This window comes from Saccopteryx leptura, chromosome 1 (genome assembly GCF_036850995.1).
Source record: "Saccopteryx leptura isolate mSacLep1 chromosome 1, mSacLep1_pri_phased_curated, whole genome shotgun sequence".
Taxonomy (NCBI): domain Eukaryota; kingdom Metazoa; phylum Chordata; class Mammalia; order Chiroptera; family Emballonuridae; genus Saccopteryx; species Saccopteryx leptura.
This window is the reverse complement of record NC_089503.1, coordinates 263,199,022-263,219,700: the sequence shown is the minus strand read 5'-3', so window position 1 is coordinate 263,219,700 and position 20,679 is coordinate 263,199,022. Positions and strand designations below refer to the sequence as shown.

General features: G+C 54.5%; 1 protein-coding gene across 3 annotated transcripts in view; it reads left to right on the top strand.

Moving 5' to 3' along the window:
• The window catches only part of GFRA2 (GDNF family receptor alpha 2), an 88,728-nt gene that overhangs the window by 4,744 nt on the left and 63,305 nt on the right, over window positions 1–20,679 (top strand). For all 3 annotated transcript variants that reach the window (XM_066351089.1, XM_066351103.1, XM_066351093.1), the window contains exons 3-4: window positions 1,373–1,687; window positions 7,142–7,225. In XM_066351089.1, the coding sequence (XP_066207186.1) occupies window positions 1,373–1,687; window positions 7,142–7,225 (399 nt within the window). The remainder of the gene's footprint in view (window positions 1–1,372; window positions 1,688–7,141; window positions 7,226–20,679) is intronic.

Sequence of the window (20,679 nt, the reverse complement as noted above, 5' to 3'; positions counted from 1 at the left end):
AGGAAAACTCCCAGATCACTCCTTGGGTCTTGGAAATGGCCGTCTTGGCTCTGGGCCATGGTACGGGCTTTCTCTAGGGCAGGATCTGAGGGGCTTGGAGGGGACAGGGAGACCCAGAAGATGTCTATGATAGGTGAAACCATTTTGGGAGTGTCACTTTGAAAGGATCAAGTGGACCTCTACCTGCCCTTCACCTCTGAATCTTCTTCCCTGATGCTCTCCCTCCTGAGGACTGTGAGTTTGGACCCCCTGGATGATGGATAGAGTGGGCCACCAGATTCCTACCTGCTCACTTTTGGAGAAGCTGGCCTCCATGTGTGAGACGAGGGCCTAGGAGGGACACTCTTTCCCTTTTGCAATTGGCTTATTTGGCTTTTGGAAAGAAGAAAAGAAAGGAGAGACAGAGGGGGAGAAGGTTTCAGAGGAGAGTGGGGGGAGAGAAAAGAAAAAGAAACAGGAAGGGGAAAAGAGATAGAGAGGTGAAAGAAAAGTGTTTGCTTAGAGTATTTTCTTAGTGGGGGGCTGGGGTGGAGCTTGTCCTTGGAAGGTGCCGTTTTAGGCCGTGGGTGCTGTGAGGTTGGACTGGGTGTGTGGAGGGGCTGGGCTGGGAACGGGGAGCCCTGGGCACCCCCAGCCCAGAGTCAGGCTTGTCTCCCAGTCATCTCTCTCTCTCTTTAAAAAAAATTAAAAAAATTAATTTTTTTTTTCAATTACGAACTCAGAATAAATGAGCTAGGGGTTTGAGGAGCCCTTTCAGCCTGTGTGTGACCTTGAGCTGTCATCTCCCTTCTTTGGGCCTCAGTTTCCTCGGTAAAGTCTGGGGGCTGGACTCTGTGGTGTGTAAGGTTCTAACAGGCTGTGGAAGTTAAATTCTTTTCTGCTGCGTTCCTGGCTTAAGCAGTGCGTTGTGGCCCCCTGGCCGGCACTGGAGCCGATAGGAGGTCTGGGGGTGCGAACGGGCCCCCTCTGTTACCACAGCCGGCCCTGCAGCCCGCTGCCCGCCACGCTCTGCTGACGCTGTTATGTATTTCTTCGGCCTTTCGGCATCTTCGACAGCCCGTGGTCTTGCTTGAGGGCCTTCTGGCTGGGCCTGGTGCTGAGGGTGACAGGTGGAACCGGAAGACAGCGTGATAGAGCCAGGGCAGAGTGGCACTTGGAGTGCTCCATGGGGTTTGAGGAGAGATGTTGGTGTTTTGGGACCAGCAACCTTCCCTCTGACCTGCTCTGTTGGAAGGTAGCTTTGAGTGGGCCTCGATGTGCTTCGGAGGAAATGGGTGTGAGGTTTCAGAAGGGCCTGCCCCGCAGCCCTGCATCCTGTGTGGGAGACCATGGTGGCCCTCACTTATGCTTGTCTTCCCTCCCCACCACCCAGACAAGACCCTCCGCTCTTTGGCCAGCCCTTCCTCCCTGCAGGGCCCTGAGCTGCATGGCTGGCGCCCCCCAGTGGACTGTGTCCGGGCCAATGAGCTGTGTGCTGCCGAATCCAACTGCAGCTCCCGCTACCGCACGCTGCGGCAGTGCCTGGCCGGCCGGGACCGCAACACCATGCTGGCCAACAAGGAGTGCCAGGCGGCCCTGGAGGTCCTGCAGGAGAGCCCGCTGTATGACTGTCGCTGCAAGCGGGGCATGAAGAAGGAGCTGCAATGCCTGCAGATCTACTGGAGCATCCACCTGGGGCTGACCGAGGGTAAGCCTGGTGGGGAGAGACAGGGGTGGTGGTGAGGCGTGAGGGGGGCCCAGGCTCAGGAGCAGACTCAGCGGTATGGCGGGAACTCACCAGCTTTCTGTCCCTCTTGGCTGGGGGAAACATGAACCCAGAGGAAGTAGCCCCAGCCCCAGGAGGGTAGCCAAGGAGGAGAGGAGGCGCGGCGGCGGTGGGAGGGGAACAAGGCTGAGCAGGGGTGGGGGGACAGGAAATAAACCAGGAACAGAAGGACCTGGTCACAGGAGAAGGTGAGGCAGGTGGCCCAGGCAGATGGAGAAGTGAGAAGAGAGGAGAGAGGAGGACCGGTCGTGTGCAGAGCTGAGCTGTGAGTACATTGACTCCTGCTGCTCCCGCTGCCTGGGCACCGAGTAAGGGCTGGCCCCTTCCTGCTCCTCCTGTTCCCAGGAGGCCCCCTCTTCAGTGGCTTCCGGACCCTGTGGATGGCCTAGGTGCCTTTTATAGGGCTTGGAGCAGTGTTAGGGCAGCAGGGGCACATCCCTCAACAGGCCTGCCCCCAGGACCCAAGGCAGAACCTGCGATACTCTCTCCCTAAGAATATCCCTCCATTTCCTCTCCCTGCACAGAGTGTGGACAATTTGCATAAACTGTAGGAGGGCTGGCCACCTGGGTCAGATGTTTATTTTTTTAGTTCAACAGCAGTTTAGTGAGAGTTTACCTTCTGTTAGGCATTGTGGGAACAGTCAAGAACAAGCTGGGGTAGCCTCTGCTTTCATGGAGCTCATAGTCTGGGATGCAGATAAATGAGGGCTTTCTGTCACTTGAGGTATGAGTGCTGTGGGAAGCACTGGGTGCTGTCTAACTCCTTGCTACAAAACCTGGAGAGCCTTCCTGGAGGAGGCAGCCTCTCAGCTGAGACTAAAGAGTGAGCTGGCAGCTACGTGGTAAAGGACCATGGGAACAGTGTGGGAGGAGCAGGGAGGCTGGGTGGAGGCCTGCATGGGAGCAAGCTGAAGTTGCCTGGGACCCGCAGGTAACTCAGTATGGAGGGGTGGAGTTGGGAGTGGGGTGGGGTGAGGAGAGTGAGACTACGTGATCTATTGGGCACCAGGGGACTGGTGAGACGGCCCTTGAGCTCTGCATTAGGACAGTGTGTTCATGTGGTTCTGTCATGAGAGCAGACCGAGAGATGGGAAGGCACATGTGACACAGGCCAGGGATCATGGTGGCTGAAGGAGAGGGCAGGAAAGGAGGAGGAGCTAAGGGCTGTATAGGAGGTAGAATGCACAAGTCTTGGTGAAGGGAGCAAAGAGTCAAGGAGAGCTCCCAGTTTTCTGTCTTGGAGACTGGCTGGGTGGTGGATCTGGTCACAAGAAGCAGCAAAGGTTTTGAGTGGGGGGAGGGCAGGGAGATGATGAATTTATTTGGGGGCATGTGCCTCTCATGGGCTGTGCCCTGTGGACAGCTGAGTGTGCAGGGTTGGAGTTCAGGTGACAGATCTGAATTGCTGTCAGCCTGTAGGTGGTAACCGGGCCAAGGGAGTGGGTGCATGGCCATGGGAGGAGGGCAGGGACAGAGTCCCAGGACTGCCCACACTGACAACTGTGCAGGGGAAGAAGGGGCCCTGCCAAGGTGTGACTGAGGAGGCCTGGCTAGGGACTCGCGATGGCGGAGATTGGGGGCAGGAGCTCAGCGTGCCAGCCTCCAGTACTTTAGGTCCAGCAGAAGTGGGTGGACAGAGGGTTCTCAGTGCCCTAGGGCGAGCTTTTGAGGCAGCTTTGGGGAGCGGAAATCTGGCTGGGGAGCGAATGGGAGCTGCAGAGCCGGTGGACAGCAGCTTTTAGAGCTCTGATGTGAAGAGGAGAGCAGAACAAAGGATGAATTTTTTTTTTAATTTTTAAAGATGAGGGAAGGTTGGATAGCTTAGATTCTAAAGCAAGACAGTAGTGATGGACATGTTGAGGTGAAGGAGAGAGAGGGGGTGCTCTGTGGACAGTGCCTGGGAGAAGGGAGAGGGTGGGTCCAGGGCCTGGAGTGAGAGGAGCAATCCCTCCTCCGGGTGCTGGAAGGAAGGTGGACATGGATACAGGTGCGGAGGCCGGAGAGTATAGGAATAAGTTGTGCGTATAATTACTAATACCGTTACCACCATTAATAACAAAGTGACTCCTCATGAATCAGGTGGTCATTCCTCTTATTTCTAGCAACCTCGAGTTCTAGAATGAGAAGCTAGCAGAGAGAGAGGCCCACACGCTGTGTTTCCAGGGACAGGAGCTGTCTATGCCCTGGGCCGGCTGTAGTGCACAAAGGTTAAGGTCCCGGATTCAGTGAGCTGGCGTGTTAGCTTCTCGCGTTCTCTCCTGCAGCCTTCCATTTCAGCTCAGGAGACTGGGCAGCAGGTCGGGGTGGGCTTGCTGCGGCATGCACAGGGAGGGGACAGAACTGCCAGCCAGAGAGCCAGCAGGTGGGCTGCCCGAGAACCTTCCCGTGTGAAGGGCTCCCTCTGATGTCACCGAAACTGGGGACTTTCTGATTGGCAGTGACATGTTTGGAGGGCAACAATAAACTAATGTGTTTCTGCCGCGGATTGCCCTGTGGTCTTCTAGGTCATTTTACCCTGAAATGCCTGGCTGGAGACAGTTCGGTTCCAAATCTTGAGCTGCTTTGTTGGTTCATTTAGTCTCCAAACATCTGTTGAGCACCTACTGGTACTTCAGCTTACAGGAGCCATGGTTGGTCTCTGTGCTGGCCAGTGTGTGGGTTGGGGGAACCCTGTCCCTCCCCTTAACCCACCCCCAGGATTCCACAGCCCCTTCCCCCTGGCACTGGGGGGCCAGAGGTAGTTTTTGCTGAAGGCTGACCAGGGGAAGCCTGGAGGCCTTCTAACAGCAGGTAATGTTCCAGTGAGTAAGAGGAGCTACCTGACAGTGAATTATTCATGGTGTAGGGAAGTGGTCTCTGGGCACTTCCTCCCTGTTCCTTATAATATCCAATAATCTGGCTTGCACCTGGGGCCGGCTGGGAGGATTGGGAGGCGAGAGACCAGGGTAGGTCTGGACTTCCATTCTCGTCTTCTCCTTGGCCCCTGCTGCTGGATGACAGTCCCCTGGAGACTTGGTCCCACTTTCTCCGTCTGCCTGAGGCTGAGGCCCTCAGCCAATGGAAAGAGCTGGCGGTGGCAGGAATGTGGCCTCTGCTGAGCTCCTGGATAGCCCCAACTGCAAGGATCTGGAGCTAGTCAGCCCCACACCCATTCTGGTGGGAAAGCTGATGTGCAGGGAGGAGGGGTGGGACCCCAGCGTGCACAGCAAGCTAACGGTGGCTCAGGCCCTGGCTCCTTATCCAGCCTCTTCCCACTGCCTCTGGGGAGGGCCTGTGGCCTTGGACCTGCCTTCCCCTTCCATCGTCACCACCACCATCACTGCTGGTATTTACAGGGTGGGGTTGTTGCTGCTGGCTGCATAGGGGACTTGAGACCAGGCTCCTTGTCTTTTTCAAAGGTGGCAGTGAAGTTCCGGGTCACCCTGGTCCTTCAGATGTGGAAAGCCAAGGCCTGTCCTATGAATCCTCTCCCAGGTCATGGCCCAGCAACCTGATGTCCTGATTTGGCTTCAGTCTTGTTCCTGGGGATGCCCGAGTAACCAGGCCTCAGGCTTCCACCGGTGAATTCTGTTGACCTAAATAGATTGGACCCCTCCCAGCCAGTGCTGGGAGAGGGCTGTTTCCCCCAGGGACTCCTTAGTCAATCATACTGGCTGATGGTACCCAGGTGCAGAGCTGTACCAGATGCAGTAGTGAAGGACAGACCCTGCTTGGGGTGACCAGTCCAGCTGGCAGAAGACTGGTCCATGAAGTGTTAAACCAGAGCAGTGCTTGCTTAAACGATTTAGCTTCAGTATCATCATTTTTGCAGACTGCATTCATAAGAGTTAAGTACCTGGACCCTGCCACCAACTGCCTGGGTTGGAAGCCTGGTTCTGCTGCTTACGCTTACCAGCTGTGTGGCCTTGGGCAAATTACTTAGCGTCTCTGTGCTCCAGTTCCTTATCAGTAAAATAGGGAGACTAATGGTAGCTACCTTATAGATAAATTAAGAGGATTAGATGAGTTAGTATATCTATAGCACTTTTAGTAGGGGCGAGCACGTGGAAAGCACAGTATAGCATCGTTTTTATTACAAAATTACTTCCTAAGTTTTTATGTTATTTGGCCACAACAACTAGCATTGGCTGGCAACACCTCCCCCTCCCCCACCCACAGGGAGCTTCTCCAGGGCTGGTGGGTAGAGTGGAGGACACAGATCCCCCAGGCCCCAGGGGGAAGGTGGGGTCGGAGGCAGGCCTGAAGGGATGAGTAACATTTGGCTCAGGTCAAAGGGCAAATGCCAGTTAGGCACCCACTATGCTTCAGGCTGTGCGCTGGGTGTTGCAGGGCACGAGGGGAGTTCCTACGAGTTGAAGTGAAGAGACAGGCCGTTTCTCTAGCAGGACGGCGCTTCCCGTGTTATCTGGGGGTCTACTAGTGCAGCAGACAGGAGGCCTTGCTCCGGGTACCAGCCTCGCCCTAGCCTCTGGGTGATCTCATGGGCCAGTGACAGGGCCCTTCACAGGGGTTTCCCAGGCCCACATCTGGATGGCTGGCACCTCCCTGCAGGTAGCTCCCAGGAGGTGCCTGCCCAGAACGCTGGGTCCTGGGTGGATGAAGGTCACTATCTACCCCGCCCCTGAACACACTTGAACAGCCTGAGTGATTGGTCATTCAATGATTTCATCTCACGAGAATGTCTCGAGAGGACATCTCTCTTGCCAGGCGCTGGCAGCGGGGCGGGAGTCTGGTGAGGTGGTCGAGTCTGGAGGGCAGCCCTGTGCCGTTTCTCTCCCGTCACTCCCTTTCTCCTCCTCTCACTCAGCCTCTGATGCACCTGGAGGTCTGAGAAGCCAGCAGGTGGTGGGGAGCATAGGAGGGGGTCGGCCAACAGGAGTTGGGGGTCAGCAGGTCTTCGGTTTTCCGGCCAGATTCTTCTGGTGTCATGATGAGAAACGACGAGGACCTGCTATCCCTTCAGGTGGCCTGGGGAGAGCCAGCCTGGTGTGATGGAGAGAATGCTGGTGTGGGGCTGGGCGTCCAGGTGCAGTGCTGCCATGAGTAGCTGTGTGATCTCGGGCAGGTTGCTTCACCTCTCTGGGCCACCTCCAAGCCCCGTCTTGTGAAATAAGGATGCTGTACTGAATGATGGGACCCGGCCTTTCTCAGCCTGTCATGTTTCCACCTTCCAGAAGCATTTAGAAGTCCTTAGAAGAGGGCAGGTCGTGCTGGGATGTCACAAGGGACGGCTGTCAGGCAGCCTGCCCTGTTCTGGGGGCTTTCTGGTCTAGTTGCAGGAAATAACTCATCCATGTGACTGGCCGGCATCTCACTCATGACTTGCCCCTTCACTTTCCAAAGGGCACCTGTGCCTGATGATGTTCTCTTTTCCAGGTGAGGAGTTTTACGAGGCCTCGCCCTACGAGCCGGTGACCTCCCGCCTCTCGGACATCTTCAGGCTTGCCTCAATCTTCTCAGGTAAGTGGGTTTGTGCTGGGATCTTGCGATTCTCCTCTGGTCCTGGCTTGGCAGACAGAGCCCTGGGCCTGGGTCAGGCATCCTGGCCTTGAGCCCAGCAAGCCCCCTAACACCTCTGGGCATCAGATCCTCTCTCATCTGTGAACACGGAGATGGCACGTTGACCCTGAGGTTGTGTATATATAGAGTGAAGCATGTATGGGAGTTGCCTGGCATGAGCCTGCCAGGCTGCAAGCCTTGAATCTGAAACTTGATGTCACTCTCCTAGTCTTGTCACTCTTCTAGTCTGTCACCCGTCTCGCCCTGATGGGTCCTTCCTTCTAGCTCCTCAGCTCTTCCATTCCAGTTGTTCAAGCTCTTTGTGCCTCAGTTTCCTTAGCTGTGCAGTGGGGAACATGCCTGCTCCGTGGACGGTCGTGAGGTCTGAATGAGGCAGTGTTTGCTGCAGGCTCAGCGTGCTACCGGGTGGGCACTCAGGGAGTACCAGCTGTGGTGTTGCTGCTGCCCATTCTGCTCTGGGTTCCCTCTCTGCTGAGGGCCTGCTCCTTGCAGCCCACTGAGGGGGCCTCTGAGGGTGCGCTCTGAGCCCCCACCACTCACACCTGCCTGCCCCAGGGATGGGGAGGCCCAGGCTGAACTCCAGCTTTGCTTGCCGTGGTCAACGTATAGGAGCCCGATGAGTTTTTTGGTTCATTCCTCTTGGCCTTGTGTATGGGCCCTGGATGGTCTGTGCCTGCTTGGACACTGGTGGGTGGTGGGGGGACGCTTCTGGCCTTGGAACCGCTCTGTGGGGGCTGGGGACCTCTTCCTGGAGCGGGGTGGGCTCATTCCCTGGGGTCCCTGTGCACAGGCCCCGGGTTTCCGGATGGTTTCATGGGCAGTAGGTGCAACCTCTCAGTTTCTTTTGCTCTAAACTGGGGTTTCTCAACAGCACCACTATTGATATTTTGGCCTGGGTAAATCTGTGGGAGGCATGGTCCACCCTGTGCAGTATAAGCAGCATCCCTGGCCTCTGACCACTAGATGCCAGGAGCATCCTCTCCCCAAGTTGTGACAACCCCAAATGTCTCCAGACGTTGCCCGGGGTCCCAGTTGCTGTCAGTGGAGAAGCAGTGCTCTAAACTGAGACACAAAGGACTCTAGGGAGCCCCTGAGCCCTTTCGAATGAAGAATTCTCTAGGACAGTGTTGCTCAAACTTTTTTCTCATTATTACTCCCTATGGAGAAAAATTCATATTCTCTAACTAGAGAAATACCGTCTTATTCTTCTTGGGCTGCCACAATGAAATAGCACAGAGTGAAGTGGCTTGAACAGTGTAAGTTCATTGTCTCACAGTTCCAGGGGCTGAAGTTCCAGGAGGAGCTGTGACAGGGTTCAGTTCCTGGTGAGGGCACTCTCTCTGACTTGTAGCTGGCTGCCTTCTCACTGTGTCCTCACAGGCTGGGTGGGACAGGAGGTTGGTGAGGGGTGAGGGGAGAAAGAGAGATCTCTTTTTATAAGGCCACAGTCCTCTCGGTTTAGGCCCCTGGCCATATAACTCATTCAACCTTAATTACCTCCTAAAAACCCTCTCTTCAAATAGAGTCTCATGAGGGGTTCCAGCTCTCTGAGGGCCGCAATCTGGTCCGTAGCCAATGTGAAGAGTCAAGTTTTGTTAGATAGGGTTGAGTTTTGGAAGGCCACAAACCATTGTAATATCTACCTTTGTGCCGAGCCAGTTTTTGTTTCCTTGTGGGTGACCCGTCAGGCACTGGCTGAGTGCTGCTGTGTGGGCGGAGCCCCCGGGTGTAGCTCCAGTAAAGAAACAGCTGTGGCTTACTCACTGAAGGTTGAAGGTCAGAAATCTCCATTTTAGTCGGGCCCTTGCTGCTTCCCGGACTCACCTGAAGGTCCTTCTTAGCAGAAAATCTTTACATAATGGACTTGACACTCTGTGGGACAAGGATGTTGACAAGACGAATGAAGAAATGACTGGGTCTGTGGCTCACCGTCTCGGCTTCCTTCACCTGCTGCCCAGCCATGACTGGGCGCACACCACCCTGGCTGCCTAGGCTCTGAGCACTGCTCTTTGCTGTGAAGGCGAGGCTGCTGGGTCCGTGACAGTGCTGCCCTCATCAACCCTGTTGACCCTGCTCTACCCACAGCAGCCCTAGAGTTTGCTCATGGGAGGCTCTGGCTGGGGACACTTGGGCACAGAGCTGGGTGAGGAGGCTCTAGCCTGGCTGCCAAGAAAGCAAGTAGGCCATGGTGGGCTCGACAGAGAAGGCTGGACGGGGAGTCGGGACGCCCAGGTCCTGGTGCATTCTCTGCCACAAGTCAGCTGCAGGGCTTGAGAGGGTCACATCCTGCTCCAAACCTTACGTTTTTCTGTCTGGAGGAAAGAGACACGAACTAAGAGCAGTGTTCCCCAAGCTCTCCCCATCAGGGTACCCAGATAACAGTGGTATTGTTTGGCATACTAGGATCAGCAGAGCAGCTTGGAGCTCAGGAGACTGTAGCACAAGCCAGGCTGCCCTGCCAGCTGAGGGGTCAGCATCTGGGCACATGTGTCACCCCTGTAGCTTGCTGGTGGGAAGGCCTGGCCTGGATGACCCGAGATCTTGCACTAATGATGCTTTAGGATGTTAAAGGTGCTGCCCTGTTGGGCCGTGGGAAGCCCCTCCCACTTGTACATACCTTTATTTGGCTGTATTCTGCTCCCTTTCTTGGTGGCCCTCCTGTAGGCCGCTCCCCCCCAGTGGGGGCCTCAGGGACTCTGAGGGGCGTGCTGCTGTGTCTGTGAGACTCAGTTTCTATTTTCTCTTTACTGTATGAGAATTCAGGGTCCCGGAACATGTGTTCTCTTCACCTCTCGCCTTCTCTCTCTGGTGGGGTTCTTGGAAAGTTCTGCTGGGATTCTGTTGGCCAGGAAAGCTGCCAGGATTCCCCAATACTGTCTGATGCCAGAAGCCCTGAGGGAGGGCACACCCTCCTCTCCTCGCTGCCCAAATCAGACGCAGGCCCTGGGCTCAGGGACTGGGTCTGAAGTTCCTCATGTTCATTTAGTTCCAAGTCCAAGACCAAGAAGAAAGCAGTCTGGTTCTACCCTGGACCAGGGCCAGATGCTGCTGGAGGCAGCCAGTGTCCTGCCGTAGCCCTGTCGATGGGAGGGGCGATTTCATGGAGAAGAAGTGAGATATACCTTATTTCTAACAATTCAAATTGCCCTTGGAAACATGAAGCGAGTGTTCAGTGCACCAGCTGCACCGGTGCGTGGGAAGAGTATGCGGGCCTTGAGCCATACAGTGTTGGTTTGAAGCCTGACTCGTCCTCCTGGGGCTGTGTGGTTGCGGGCTTCAGGTGGCCTTTTGGAGCTCTGGTGCCCATGTTTGCCAGATGGGAGTGTGATACCTGCTCAAAGGGCTGATGAGGAGGATTCAGCGAGGATGGACACAGGGAGAGGGGCAGCGAGTCATCCTCGAGGCAAGGTCCTTCTAGGGGGATGCAGGGCTGGAGCTAAAGGTGAGTCCCCCTGTCCCTGAGTATCTGTGACCCAGCTGGTTTTATCTGGGGAGATGGGAGAGAATGGAATAAGGTAGAGAGGAAGGAGAAAGGTAGAGAGGAAGGAGAAAGGCTTCTTAGGGAAGACCAGATTATCCAGGCAGAAAAAGGTCACTGAGGAGCCATGTGGAGAGTGAGGGGAGCAGAGTGCTCTGTCCACCTGGAGGGAGGTCTTCAAAGTGGGGATGAAGGACCTGTGTGGGCCAGGCAGTGGTTGTTTTCTCGTAGCCACAGGCCGTGCCTAAGGGACAGGGTTATCGACAGGCAGGTGGCCTGGGCTGGACCTTCAGCAGGCGCTGCTGGGTCCTCTTGGTGAGGGGTGGACTTCCAGGCCTCTGGCATGCTCTGTTGCAGGAACATGGAGCATGTTTATACGAACATGACCTCTTTCTGTAGCTGGAAAGGAACCTAGAGATCATCTAGGCCCACCCCTTCCCCTGACCGAAAAGGAAACTGAGGCGCAGAGAGAAGGTACAGATGTAGATCAAAGTTCCAGACCAGCTCTGCCGCTGCCTCTTGTGTACCCCCGCGGGCACCTCACGTCTGAGCCCTGGCTTCCTCTTCCACAGTGTGGGGCTGATCGGAACCCTGCCTGCCGGGTGTTGTCAGGATGCAGTGAGACCCTGCAGGGAGGTGCCTGGCCTGTATCTGGCGCATTGCACTAAAACGTGCAGCTATGCAGACTTCGTTCAGTGACTTCTCCCTGGTAGAATGGCAGGCTGTGGCAGTGCTGAACCCAGCACTTAGGAAAGGCATATCTTCGGCTATGTGAGAGTGCTGGGTGGGGGCAGGAGTGGGAGGCTGTTGGGCGGTTTTCAGGGGACAGAGGGGCCCCAGGGCTCCTGCTGAGCTGCTGTGGCCTTTGTTGCTTTACTGTGAGTGGGTGGGGACACATGAAAGTTGACGTGAGGCCAGGCTCAGACAGTTTTCTCGGTTGGAGGAAGTAGACAGGTGGTGTCTGCCTCAGTTGGCCCGCAGGCTCCTGGAGTGGGCCATCTTGCTTGGATGGAAGTAGGAGAGGCCAGAGGTATTCTTGTCGGAGGCTCTGGTGGATTCCTTTGTGGGGGCACAGGGCAGGAGGGAGCCCGACCCCTGTCTGAAAGCCCTGCAGATGGCCCCTTGAGAGGTGAGCCCTGCCCTTCCCCTTGGTGCCGTGGCACTTTGTCCTTTATCACAGTTCTCGCTGTCACCCGCTGGGGCAGGTGGGATTGCGGGTGCTGGTATCTGGGTCAGGGCTGTGCCCCTAACATAGCTCCATGGAGAATCTGGGAATAGTGGGGAGGATGTGGACTTTGTGGCCTGCTGATCCTAGTTTTGAATCCGGCCTGCCCTACAGCTGTGTGACCACAGGGTGGGTCACTCAAGCCCTCTGCATCTCATTCTTCGCATCTGTAAAATGGAGCAGTTCAGCCTGCCCAGCAAGGACTGGCGACAGTGTGTGCACAGCAGCTCACATGGAGGGGAAGCGCAGGACTGCCAACATGGTGGCTGCGGTGGCATCGTCTGGCTGGGGGGGCGGGGGCTAACAGTTTAGTGTGAGTGTTAGCCTGCACTGGGAAGGTGACAGGAGGCCCGAGAAGGTGTGGGTGTCCTGTGTGTGCCACCTCGTAGGAGCATCTGAGGTTTAGAGAGGGGTCCTGACCATGTGCCCACAAGTGCCCACGGCGGGGCTGCAGCCGTTTCTGCAGGCACACGTTCTGTTCAGTAAACGCGGAGTACTCAGGGCATCCCACCTGAGATGCAGCCTTCTGTGGGTCAGACCCACATGCCCCTGTCCAGTGGGGCTGGCAGACGCCTGCCAGGTGGCTGACTGGCGGGGTAGACAGAGTGCTGCCCCAAGAGTCCGGGGGAGGCTGCCGTGGGCGGGGCCCAGGGACATCAGGAAAGTCTTGGAAGAGGGAAGACTGGGATCTGGGATGACGTTGCTGGCAGCACCCTGGTGTGGAGCCAGACCGTGCTCTGGGTGCTGAAGGAGCCACACGTCCTCTGAACCTGGTGGGCGCAGGGCTCACTGAATACAGACCCTGTGGCAGGTGGGAGATAGGCCTCCCTGGGATCTCCTCCCTGGGGACTCCTGCCCAGGATTATCCAGAGGGCAGAGCTCAGAGAGCACCCGGCCCTGGAGAGCAGTTGAGCTGCCCTTGGCTGGGGGAGGGCTTCAGTCCTCCATTAGAGTCATCCCCGTGGCTCTGGCGAGGGCTGGGTGGGAAGGACTGGGTCTGGCTGAGCTCTGCTGGGTGGCTAGAGGGCCCAGCCCTTCTGTGGCTTTCTTACGGGGGTGTTTACGGGGGTGTCTGAGCCTGTGAGCCCCGGCTCCTCCTCCCTCTGGGTTGCTGAGCAGCCCGTGAGTAAAGTGAGTGAAAGCATTACCAGTTCAGCAGGTTGGTGGAGCCTCTGGGAGACCCCTTTCTGGAGCAGCCCCCGCTGAGGAGGAGGTGGGGGGTTAGGGATGGAGGGAAGGGGGGGGGGAGTGAAGGAACAGGCGGCTGCTCTCCCTGCCCCCTGCATTGTGGCTCAGGCGATAAACTGCTTATCCTCAGGTTGTCTCCCTGAGCTGAATGCAGAAACGTGTTATTTAAATTTCAAAATCTCATTCTTCTTCGAACAGCTGTCAGAGACTCTGAGTGTCAATGAAAATTGGGCTTTGGCTGCAGCTCTGTCACCTCTTACACCTCCTCTTTCAGAGAATTTGTCCGATGGCCAAGGAGAGGTTGTGGCCTGGGGGAGAGGACTGTGGGGAAAGGAAAAGTAAGGTGTCTGGCTGAGTGGCCTCAGGGGACCAGTGACTCTCACCCTGCTGGTCAGCAGTTGGGACCAGCTGGGAGGAGGCCAGCTTTCCCATCCTGGGGTGTTCAGGCGTCTGGGGGAAACTGGAGAAATCTGCATCCCCTTCTTCCATGCCGCGTCCCCTGCCCCGCTTTCATCAATGGCAGGGCCTCTGCTCCTGTCAGCGGGCAGAAGAATCTGCTCCCACTAAGGTGTGAACAGGTGTTGGTGAGCTCATGTCTGTTGTCATTATGTATAAGGAACAAATTGCTATAAAAAAAAGGAAAAGAGCAAAATTTAACCTCAAACAAGGCTTTTTAATAGTAGAATTTCAGGTGTCGCCATTGGGGTGAGGTTTTTGGGGTGAAGGTATTTTTGAGTACCCTTTAGATAACATCAAGGGGCACCTGCTTGCTTGCTTCCCTGTGGCACATGGGACCGGCCGTACCAGCAGTGGGCGTGGGTGTTCTGAGCTGGGTGTTCTGCTCTTTGTAGCTCCTGACGTGGCTCTGCAGGGTCTGTCCCCCGAGCATGTGAGCGTGCTCACGGCTCAGCCATGAACTGTGTTCCCCTATTTATCCAGATAGGAGGCAGGGTAAAATAACAGACCTGGAAGACCCCTCCTCACCCTGTCAGCATAACTTCAGGGTGGGTATAGCGAGGAGTGTGTGTGAGAAAGGTCATAGTGTGTGTGTGTGTGCGTGTGTGGACTGTGCAGGTGGGCAGTGTAAGTGTGCTTGGTACATGCTTCTCTAGTATGTGTGTGTGGTGGTGTATATGTGGTGGTGTATGTGTGTAGGTGATGTCATGTGTGTATGTATGGGGGTGCTGTGTTTATGTGAGGGTGTATGTGGGGGTGGTGTGTGCGCTGCGTGTGTGGAGTGGTATGTATGGTTTTTGTGTGTGTTGGGTGGTGTGTGTGGTTTTGTGTGTGTGGTGGGGTATGTGTATGGTGTGCCTGGGTTGGGTGGATGGCGTGTGTGTGTGGGTAAGGGTGTTTGGTGGGGCCCCCGCTGCGTGTGGATAGGGAAGGACAAGGGGCAGGTTGGAGAAGAACTGAGTGGTGAGATGCTGGAAGGAGCTATGGCCCTTCCGTCACGGAGCAGCTGTTGCCCTTTGCCCCTGTCTCACCTCTCAGGGAAGCCCTGGGAACAAGGCGAGGGGTGAGTTCCAGGGGGCATGAGAAGACCTGGCGGCCATCTGCATCTGACCAAAGAATGAGGGCACTGAGCCCCCTGCGATCTGGGGCTAAGTAACTGAACACTGAATCTTAGACCCCCTCTCTGTAGAAGCAGTGTGTGCGTGATTGGGGCACCACATATCCACTGAGCATCCCTCTCATGCTGTGTGCTGACCTGGATGCTGGGGACACGTCCACACACAGGACAGAGCAGTCTGTTGTGCTCATGGAGCTTATGTTCGATTAGCCCGAGACAGAGAAAACCAGAAAACAAGCCAACAAACAAAAGAACAACAATATAGATGTAACGTAGAGACGGATGCTAAGCAGGGAAATAAAATGAGGTGATAAGACAGAGGTGGCTGGTGCTGTCCTAGATGAGGAGTCCCAGCCTGTGACCTTGAGGAAGCGTCCAGCTATGGGGAGATCTGGGGAATGTCAGAAGGAACAGCCAGGAAAAGACCCCCAAGAGGGGTTGTGCGTGGTGGAGGGAGGGACTTCAGGTGGACTGTGTGGCTGGGGCCTGGGGAGTGCAGCCGAGGCCGTGGTTTGGGCGGCGGGCACAGAGCCAGGTGGGCCAGCCAGATCACGGGTCTTGGGCCAGATGTTGCAGGCACGTGGCAGAGTTTGAAGTTCACTCTAAGAGTGATGAGAGACCTTTGGAGGATTTAGACACTCAAGTAGCACTGTACGATTTATGAATTTGGAAAGATTACACCTGTACCATGGAAAGCGGCTCATGGGGCGTGAGGGCACGGCAAGCTGGGAAGCAGGAGAGCAGGTAGAGGCCGTCGCAGTGGCCACATCCCCGGGCAGCGGGAGAGGTGGAGCGGGTGCTTGGGTCTAGGCCGAGTGGAGAGGAGATGGGCTGCAGTGAAGAATAACTGATCCTTTAGACTTGAACAACAGTGGCACTGCTGAAAACTGGGATGGGGTGGATGAGAGAAGGGACCCGAGGGTTGATGCTAGTGAGATCCCCACCTGGAAGTGCCTAGTGGGCAGTTGGCGGTGAACCTGGAGTTTTGAGGCGAGGTCAGGGTTGATGTGTAGATTGAGAGTTGTTAGCATGCAGGTGGTGTTTAGAATCATGAAACCATAACGTCACCTACAGAGTGTGTAGAGGGAGAGAGGGAGACTGGGGCTCTCTATGCAAAGGAGCTTGTGTTTGATTAGCCCAAGACAGAGAAAATCAGAGAACAAGCCAAGACTAGGGCCAGTGAGGAACGGGAAACTGAGACAAAGGTACTAGGGAAGGGCGCAGGAGAAGCATGGGTCTCCAGACAGGGAGGTGGTTGGCTGTGTCAGTGTGGCCCCAGAGGTCAAGTAGGAGAAGTTTAGAGAAGTGACCATTGGATTCAGTACTATGTAGGTCACGGATGACCTTGACTGGAATGTCCCTTAGGGAGGTGGTGGGTCGGAAGCTTGATCTGTGTGGGATGGAGGAGAGAAGGTGAGGTGAGAAGGTAAAGATAGCAACCATAGATGGCTCTTTGGAATTTCTCTGTGAAGAGGACCATGAAATAGGAGGATGTGGGGTCACAGGAAAGCTTTGCTGTCTTTGGTGTGTTCTGAGATGGGCAATGATGGTGGCTTGGTGGATGCTGTTGGGAATGTCCCATTGGTGAGGGAGAAGTTGAAGGGGGAGAGAAAATGGGTAATTTCAGGAGTGATGTCCTTGAGAAGGAGGATGTATGGGGCCCAGAGTACATGGGGCAGGGGTCCGGGGTCCTTCCTCCCCAGGAACAGAGGAGTAGGAGCCACTGAGAATGGGAGGAGAGGGGGAGGACAGGTGTGAGGTCATTCTTGAGGGCAGACAGTGGGTGTGCTGAGGTCAGTAGTGACAGTCTCAAGGAGTAGTAAGGTGGTGGACTAGTGGCAGGAATCCCGCCAGAGGAGAAATGTCACAGAGATGTTTGGTGAGGGCCAAGCGGGTCTCCCACCAGCCCTGGGCCCAAAGGGCAGCTGTTCGTAATCTTCCCAGTGGTCATTGCTTTTCAACTCGGTATGCTAAGTGACCAGGTCACCAATTTTACCAAATTTATTGATTCACCAAAACTTGTTTCTTTTGTTATTTTAAAAGCTTTCAGAAATGCACATGGAATGGTATTCATGGCTTCTAAAGATCTTTGGAAAAGGTTTTCATAACTGTATTTTAGGGTATATTGAGTGTTTGAGACCTAAGAGTCATGATTGATGTAGACTTCTTACGGCAAGTAAAGTGTATTGATTATCAGCAAACAACTTTTTTTTTTTTTTTTTTTAAATTTCTGAAGCTGGAAACGGGGAGAGACAGTCAGACAGACTTCCGCATGCGCCCGACCGGGATCCACCCGTCACACCCACCAGGGGTGACGCTCTGCCCACCAGGGGGCGATGCTCTGCTCCTCCGGGGCGTCGCTCTGCTGCGACCAGAGCCATTCTAGCGCCTGGGGCAGAGGCCAATGAGCCATCCCCAGCGCCCGGGCCATCTTTGCTCCAATGGAGCCTTGGCTGCGGGAGGGGAAGAGAGAGACAGAGAGGAAGGAGGGGGTGGGGGGTGGAGAAGCAAATGGGCGCTTCTCCTGTGTGCCCTGGCCGGGAATTGAACCCGGGTCCCCCGCACGCCAGGCTGACGCTCTACCACTGAGCCAACCAGCCAGGGCCAGCAAACAACTTTTATATGATTGGTGCCCCAGTGCTACATCCATCCACACACGAAATACAGATGAGGGGTTTAGTATCACATCAATATCAAGTGCCTCAATTTTGGTTTTGATGAATTGTTATAAATACAAAATTAATGTTGATATACCATTGTGGGAATTGGTGTGAAGATGGTAAAAATCCTATATCTTAAAAAGCCCCACCTAAACTATATTAAAAAAGACACAGAGCCCTCAAAAATGGCTGTGGAAGTTCCTTTGAATGTGAAATAATGATATTCTAATTGCTAAAAACACAAAATTAAGATGAATGTGCTTTTCCTAAGAACCCAGAAAGAGAAAGTAGGAGACAATTTCTTTTTCCTAATTCACTAGAATTGAAATACATTCTTTATAGAATTAAAAAAAAAAGATGAATACCCTTTTTGAAGAATTGGAAAAAGAATTTCGACAGTGGTTAAAATTTGACAAAATAGTGCTCACTTCGGCAGCACATATACTAAAATTTGACAAAATATAAAATGATGTTCAATAGTAATTTTTTTTCCCAAATTGATTTTCAAGGAATTTTCTATGTATCAGATTGACTTTTGGTGGGTTGGCCTGCTTCCAAAATGCAGGAGCCCCGGAGAGAGCTGGGGAGGCTGGGGGTGGGGCTGAGGGCGGGGCGAGCTAACAGAGGGAGTCTGGGCTGCAGAGCGTTAGGGGGGCAGGCTGGGGTCAGTCGGGAGGGGTCCCTGTGCCTTGAGTGACTACAGAGGCCTAGTGGGCACAGCGTCCTGGGGCTGGCTGGCCACTCTTGGGCAAGCTGAGGCACCGCCTGATGATGCCTGGGGTTTTGGCCATCCAAGCTGAGAGAGGCCCCTAACACTGCTCTCTTAGGTTTCTTGGATGAACAGAGGGAGCTCCAAAGATTACCTCCTGCTCACTGATGGGGGGGGGAGACAAGGGACCTTGTTATCTTTTGGGGTGTGGTATGTGAGGCTGCAGCGGCAGGTGTGTGGGACTGGCCTCTGCTAGCATGGCTGCGTGAAAACCAAGAGGTGGAAGGGAGGACCTTCTAGCCAGGAAACATGCTCTTAAACAAGCGTTTAGTGCACATGCTATGAGCTGGAAACCGTGTGAGTCTTTTTACCTACATCTTCCTGTGTAGTCTTTAGCATGGTCCCGTGTCTAGGCAGGGCGGATGCTGTATCCCCATTTTGCATACGAGAAAAACGAGGCTCAAATAAAAAGTCACATACCTGTGTGTGCTTGCTTTGCTCCTCCGTGGCCCAGCCAGGTTCTCCGTCTCCCTGGCCGCTCCTGGGCCAGAGTCCCTGCTCTTAATCACAAGCCCAGTGCGGAGCAGGGCAGCAGGGATGCCTGTGAGGCCAGGCAAGTGAGCTGCAGGCCCAGGGGAGAGTTTCCATTTGTTACTTGATTATACTGTCGCTTGCCCTAGAATGTAAGCTCCGGGAGGGCAGGGCATTGGCAGTTCCGTTTGTGCCCCTCTGAGGGCAGGTGCAGTTGGGCAGCTACAGCCCAGCAGGGAGGGCAGGGCCCTCGCCTTTCCTCCCCAGCCTTCCTGCCTCAGTCCAGCCCTGTTAGGGTTTGCTCCGTCTGTACCCCATTGTTGATTGCTCCTCTGCTAACCCTTATGACCCTCATTATCAGGACTCAGTTGACTGTCCTTTCTGAAGCTCTTGTCTTGGTTTTCACAACACCGGTGGGTCCTGACTTCTACCACCTACCTCATGGTCCACTCCTTCTCGCCTAACTGGTGTCACCTGGAGCTCTGTCCTGACCCCTGCCCTCTTGCTCACCCTTGGCCGCTCATTTAGTCAGGTGGCTTTAAATAGCCCTTAGTCGGTTAGGCTCAGTCCTCTCTCCTGAACTTCAGAGTCGTTTGTCCCACTGCCGTTCAACACCTCCTCTTGGACACCCAATGGACGTCTCAGCCCTCATTCAGAACGGAATTCTCCATTTAGTCCTGCTCCTCCTTCCTAGATTTTTCTGTTTCACTAAACGATTCCAGCATCCTGGTGTTAGGGCCCCAAACTGGGGACTTTTCCTTGAGTTCTCTCTTTTCATTCAGCATCTAAACCATTCTGTTGGCTTTATCTCTAAATACAAGGTGGGGCAAATGTAGGTTTACAGTTGATGGTATGGGAAGTAATACAATGATTAATAAGCAATAATACAAAGATACACTCTGTTTCGCACTCACGCTGTGAACGTGATTTTGCCCCGCTCTGTAGATGCAGAACGGGCCCGTGTCTACCCTCCCTATAGTCAGCACTGCACGAAGCCATCGCCGTCTCCCCCTCACTGCCACACAATCCATGGATGCTTTCCTCTTAAGCCTGGATGCCTCGTGTGTCCTCAGCCTTCCAAATGGCAGCCAAAGTAAATGAGGTCAGGAAGCTTCTCTTCCTTAAAACCCTTCAGGAACATTGCATCTTAGAATAAAATCTGAAGTTCTTATTCCACCCTGCCAGGTCCCACATGATCTCCCCGACTGTTCTTCCTCTTCCTTTTGCTCCATTCAGGAAGCTCCAGCCACCTTACCCTTCCTTTTGCTTGTGAGCATGTTGGGCTCATGGCTGTCTCAGGACTTTTGCACCTGCTCTTCCTGTTGCTTGGGACTATCCTACCTTGATGTTTTGCATGATTCACTCCTGCCCGTCATTCTGTCTTAACTTGAATGTCATCTCCTAGGATAGGCCCTCCTTCATCCCTCCCCCTGCCCTACCTCCAGTCATTCTCTTATGAATTTCCCTATTTTATTTTCTTCATAGCACTTATCACACTTTAAATCACCTTATTTATTTGTTATGTGTTCATTGCCAGTCTTCTTCTCATGGAAACATGAATCCCTGGAGAGCAGGGACTCTGTCTTTCTAGCTCACAGCTTGGGTTTCTAGGGCACATAGTCAGCACATGAGAATATTTGCTGACTGACTGCTGGTTGACTGGCTGATAATCAGCAGGGACATGGATGCTGTGTATGGAGGAGACAGGTGTGATTGTGAGTGCTGCATGTATGTGTGTGTTGGCTGTATCTGCACAGGGCCAAGCTAGACTGAGCCTGCTCATAGGAATGGGGTGGGACAAGGAACTTCCTCCCTGTAGCCCACAAAGTCTTGCACATGTGTGTGTGTATGTGTGTTTGTGTGTGTAGGGGAGGCAGGTGGGCAGAGAGTCACAGAATGTAGGAAGCTGTATAATTTCAGGGGAGGAAGTGAGATGCAGAGGGGGTTGGGCTTTGTCCGGGGTCTTGCACAGCCGGGAGAGGCAGAGGTAGATTTTGGGCCCTGGTCTCTGACTCCCACTCCAGTGGAAG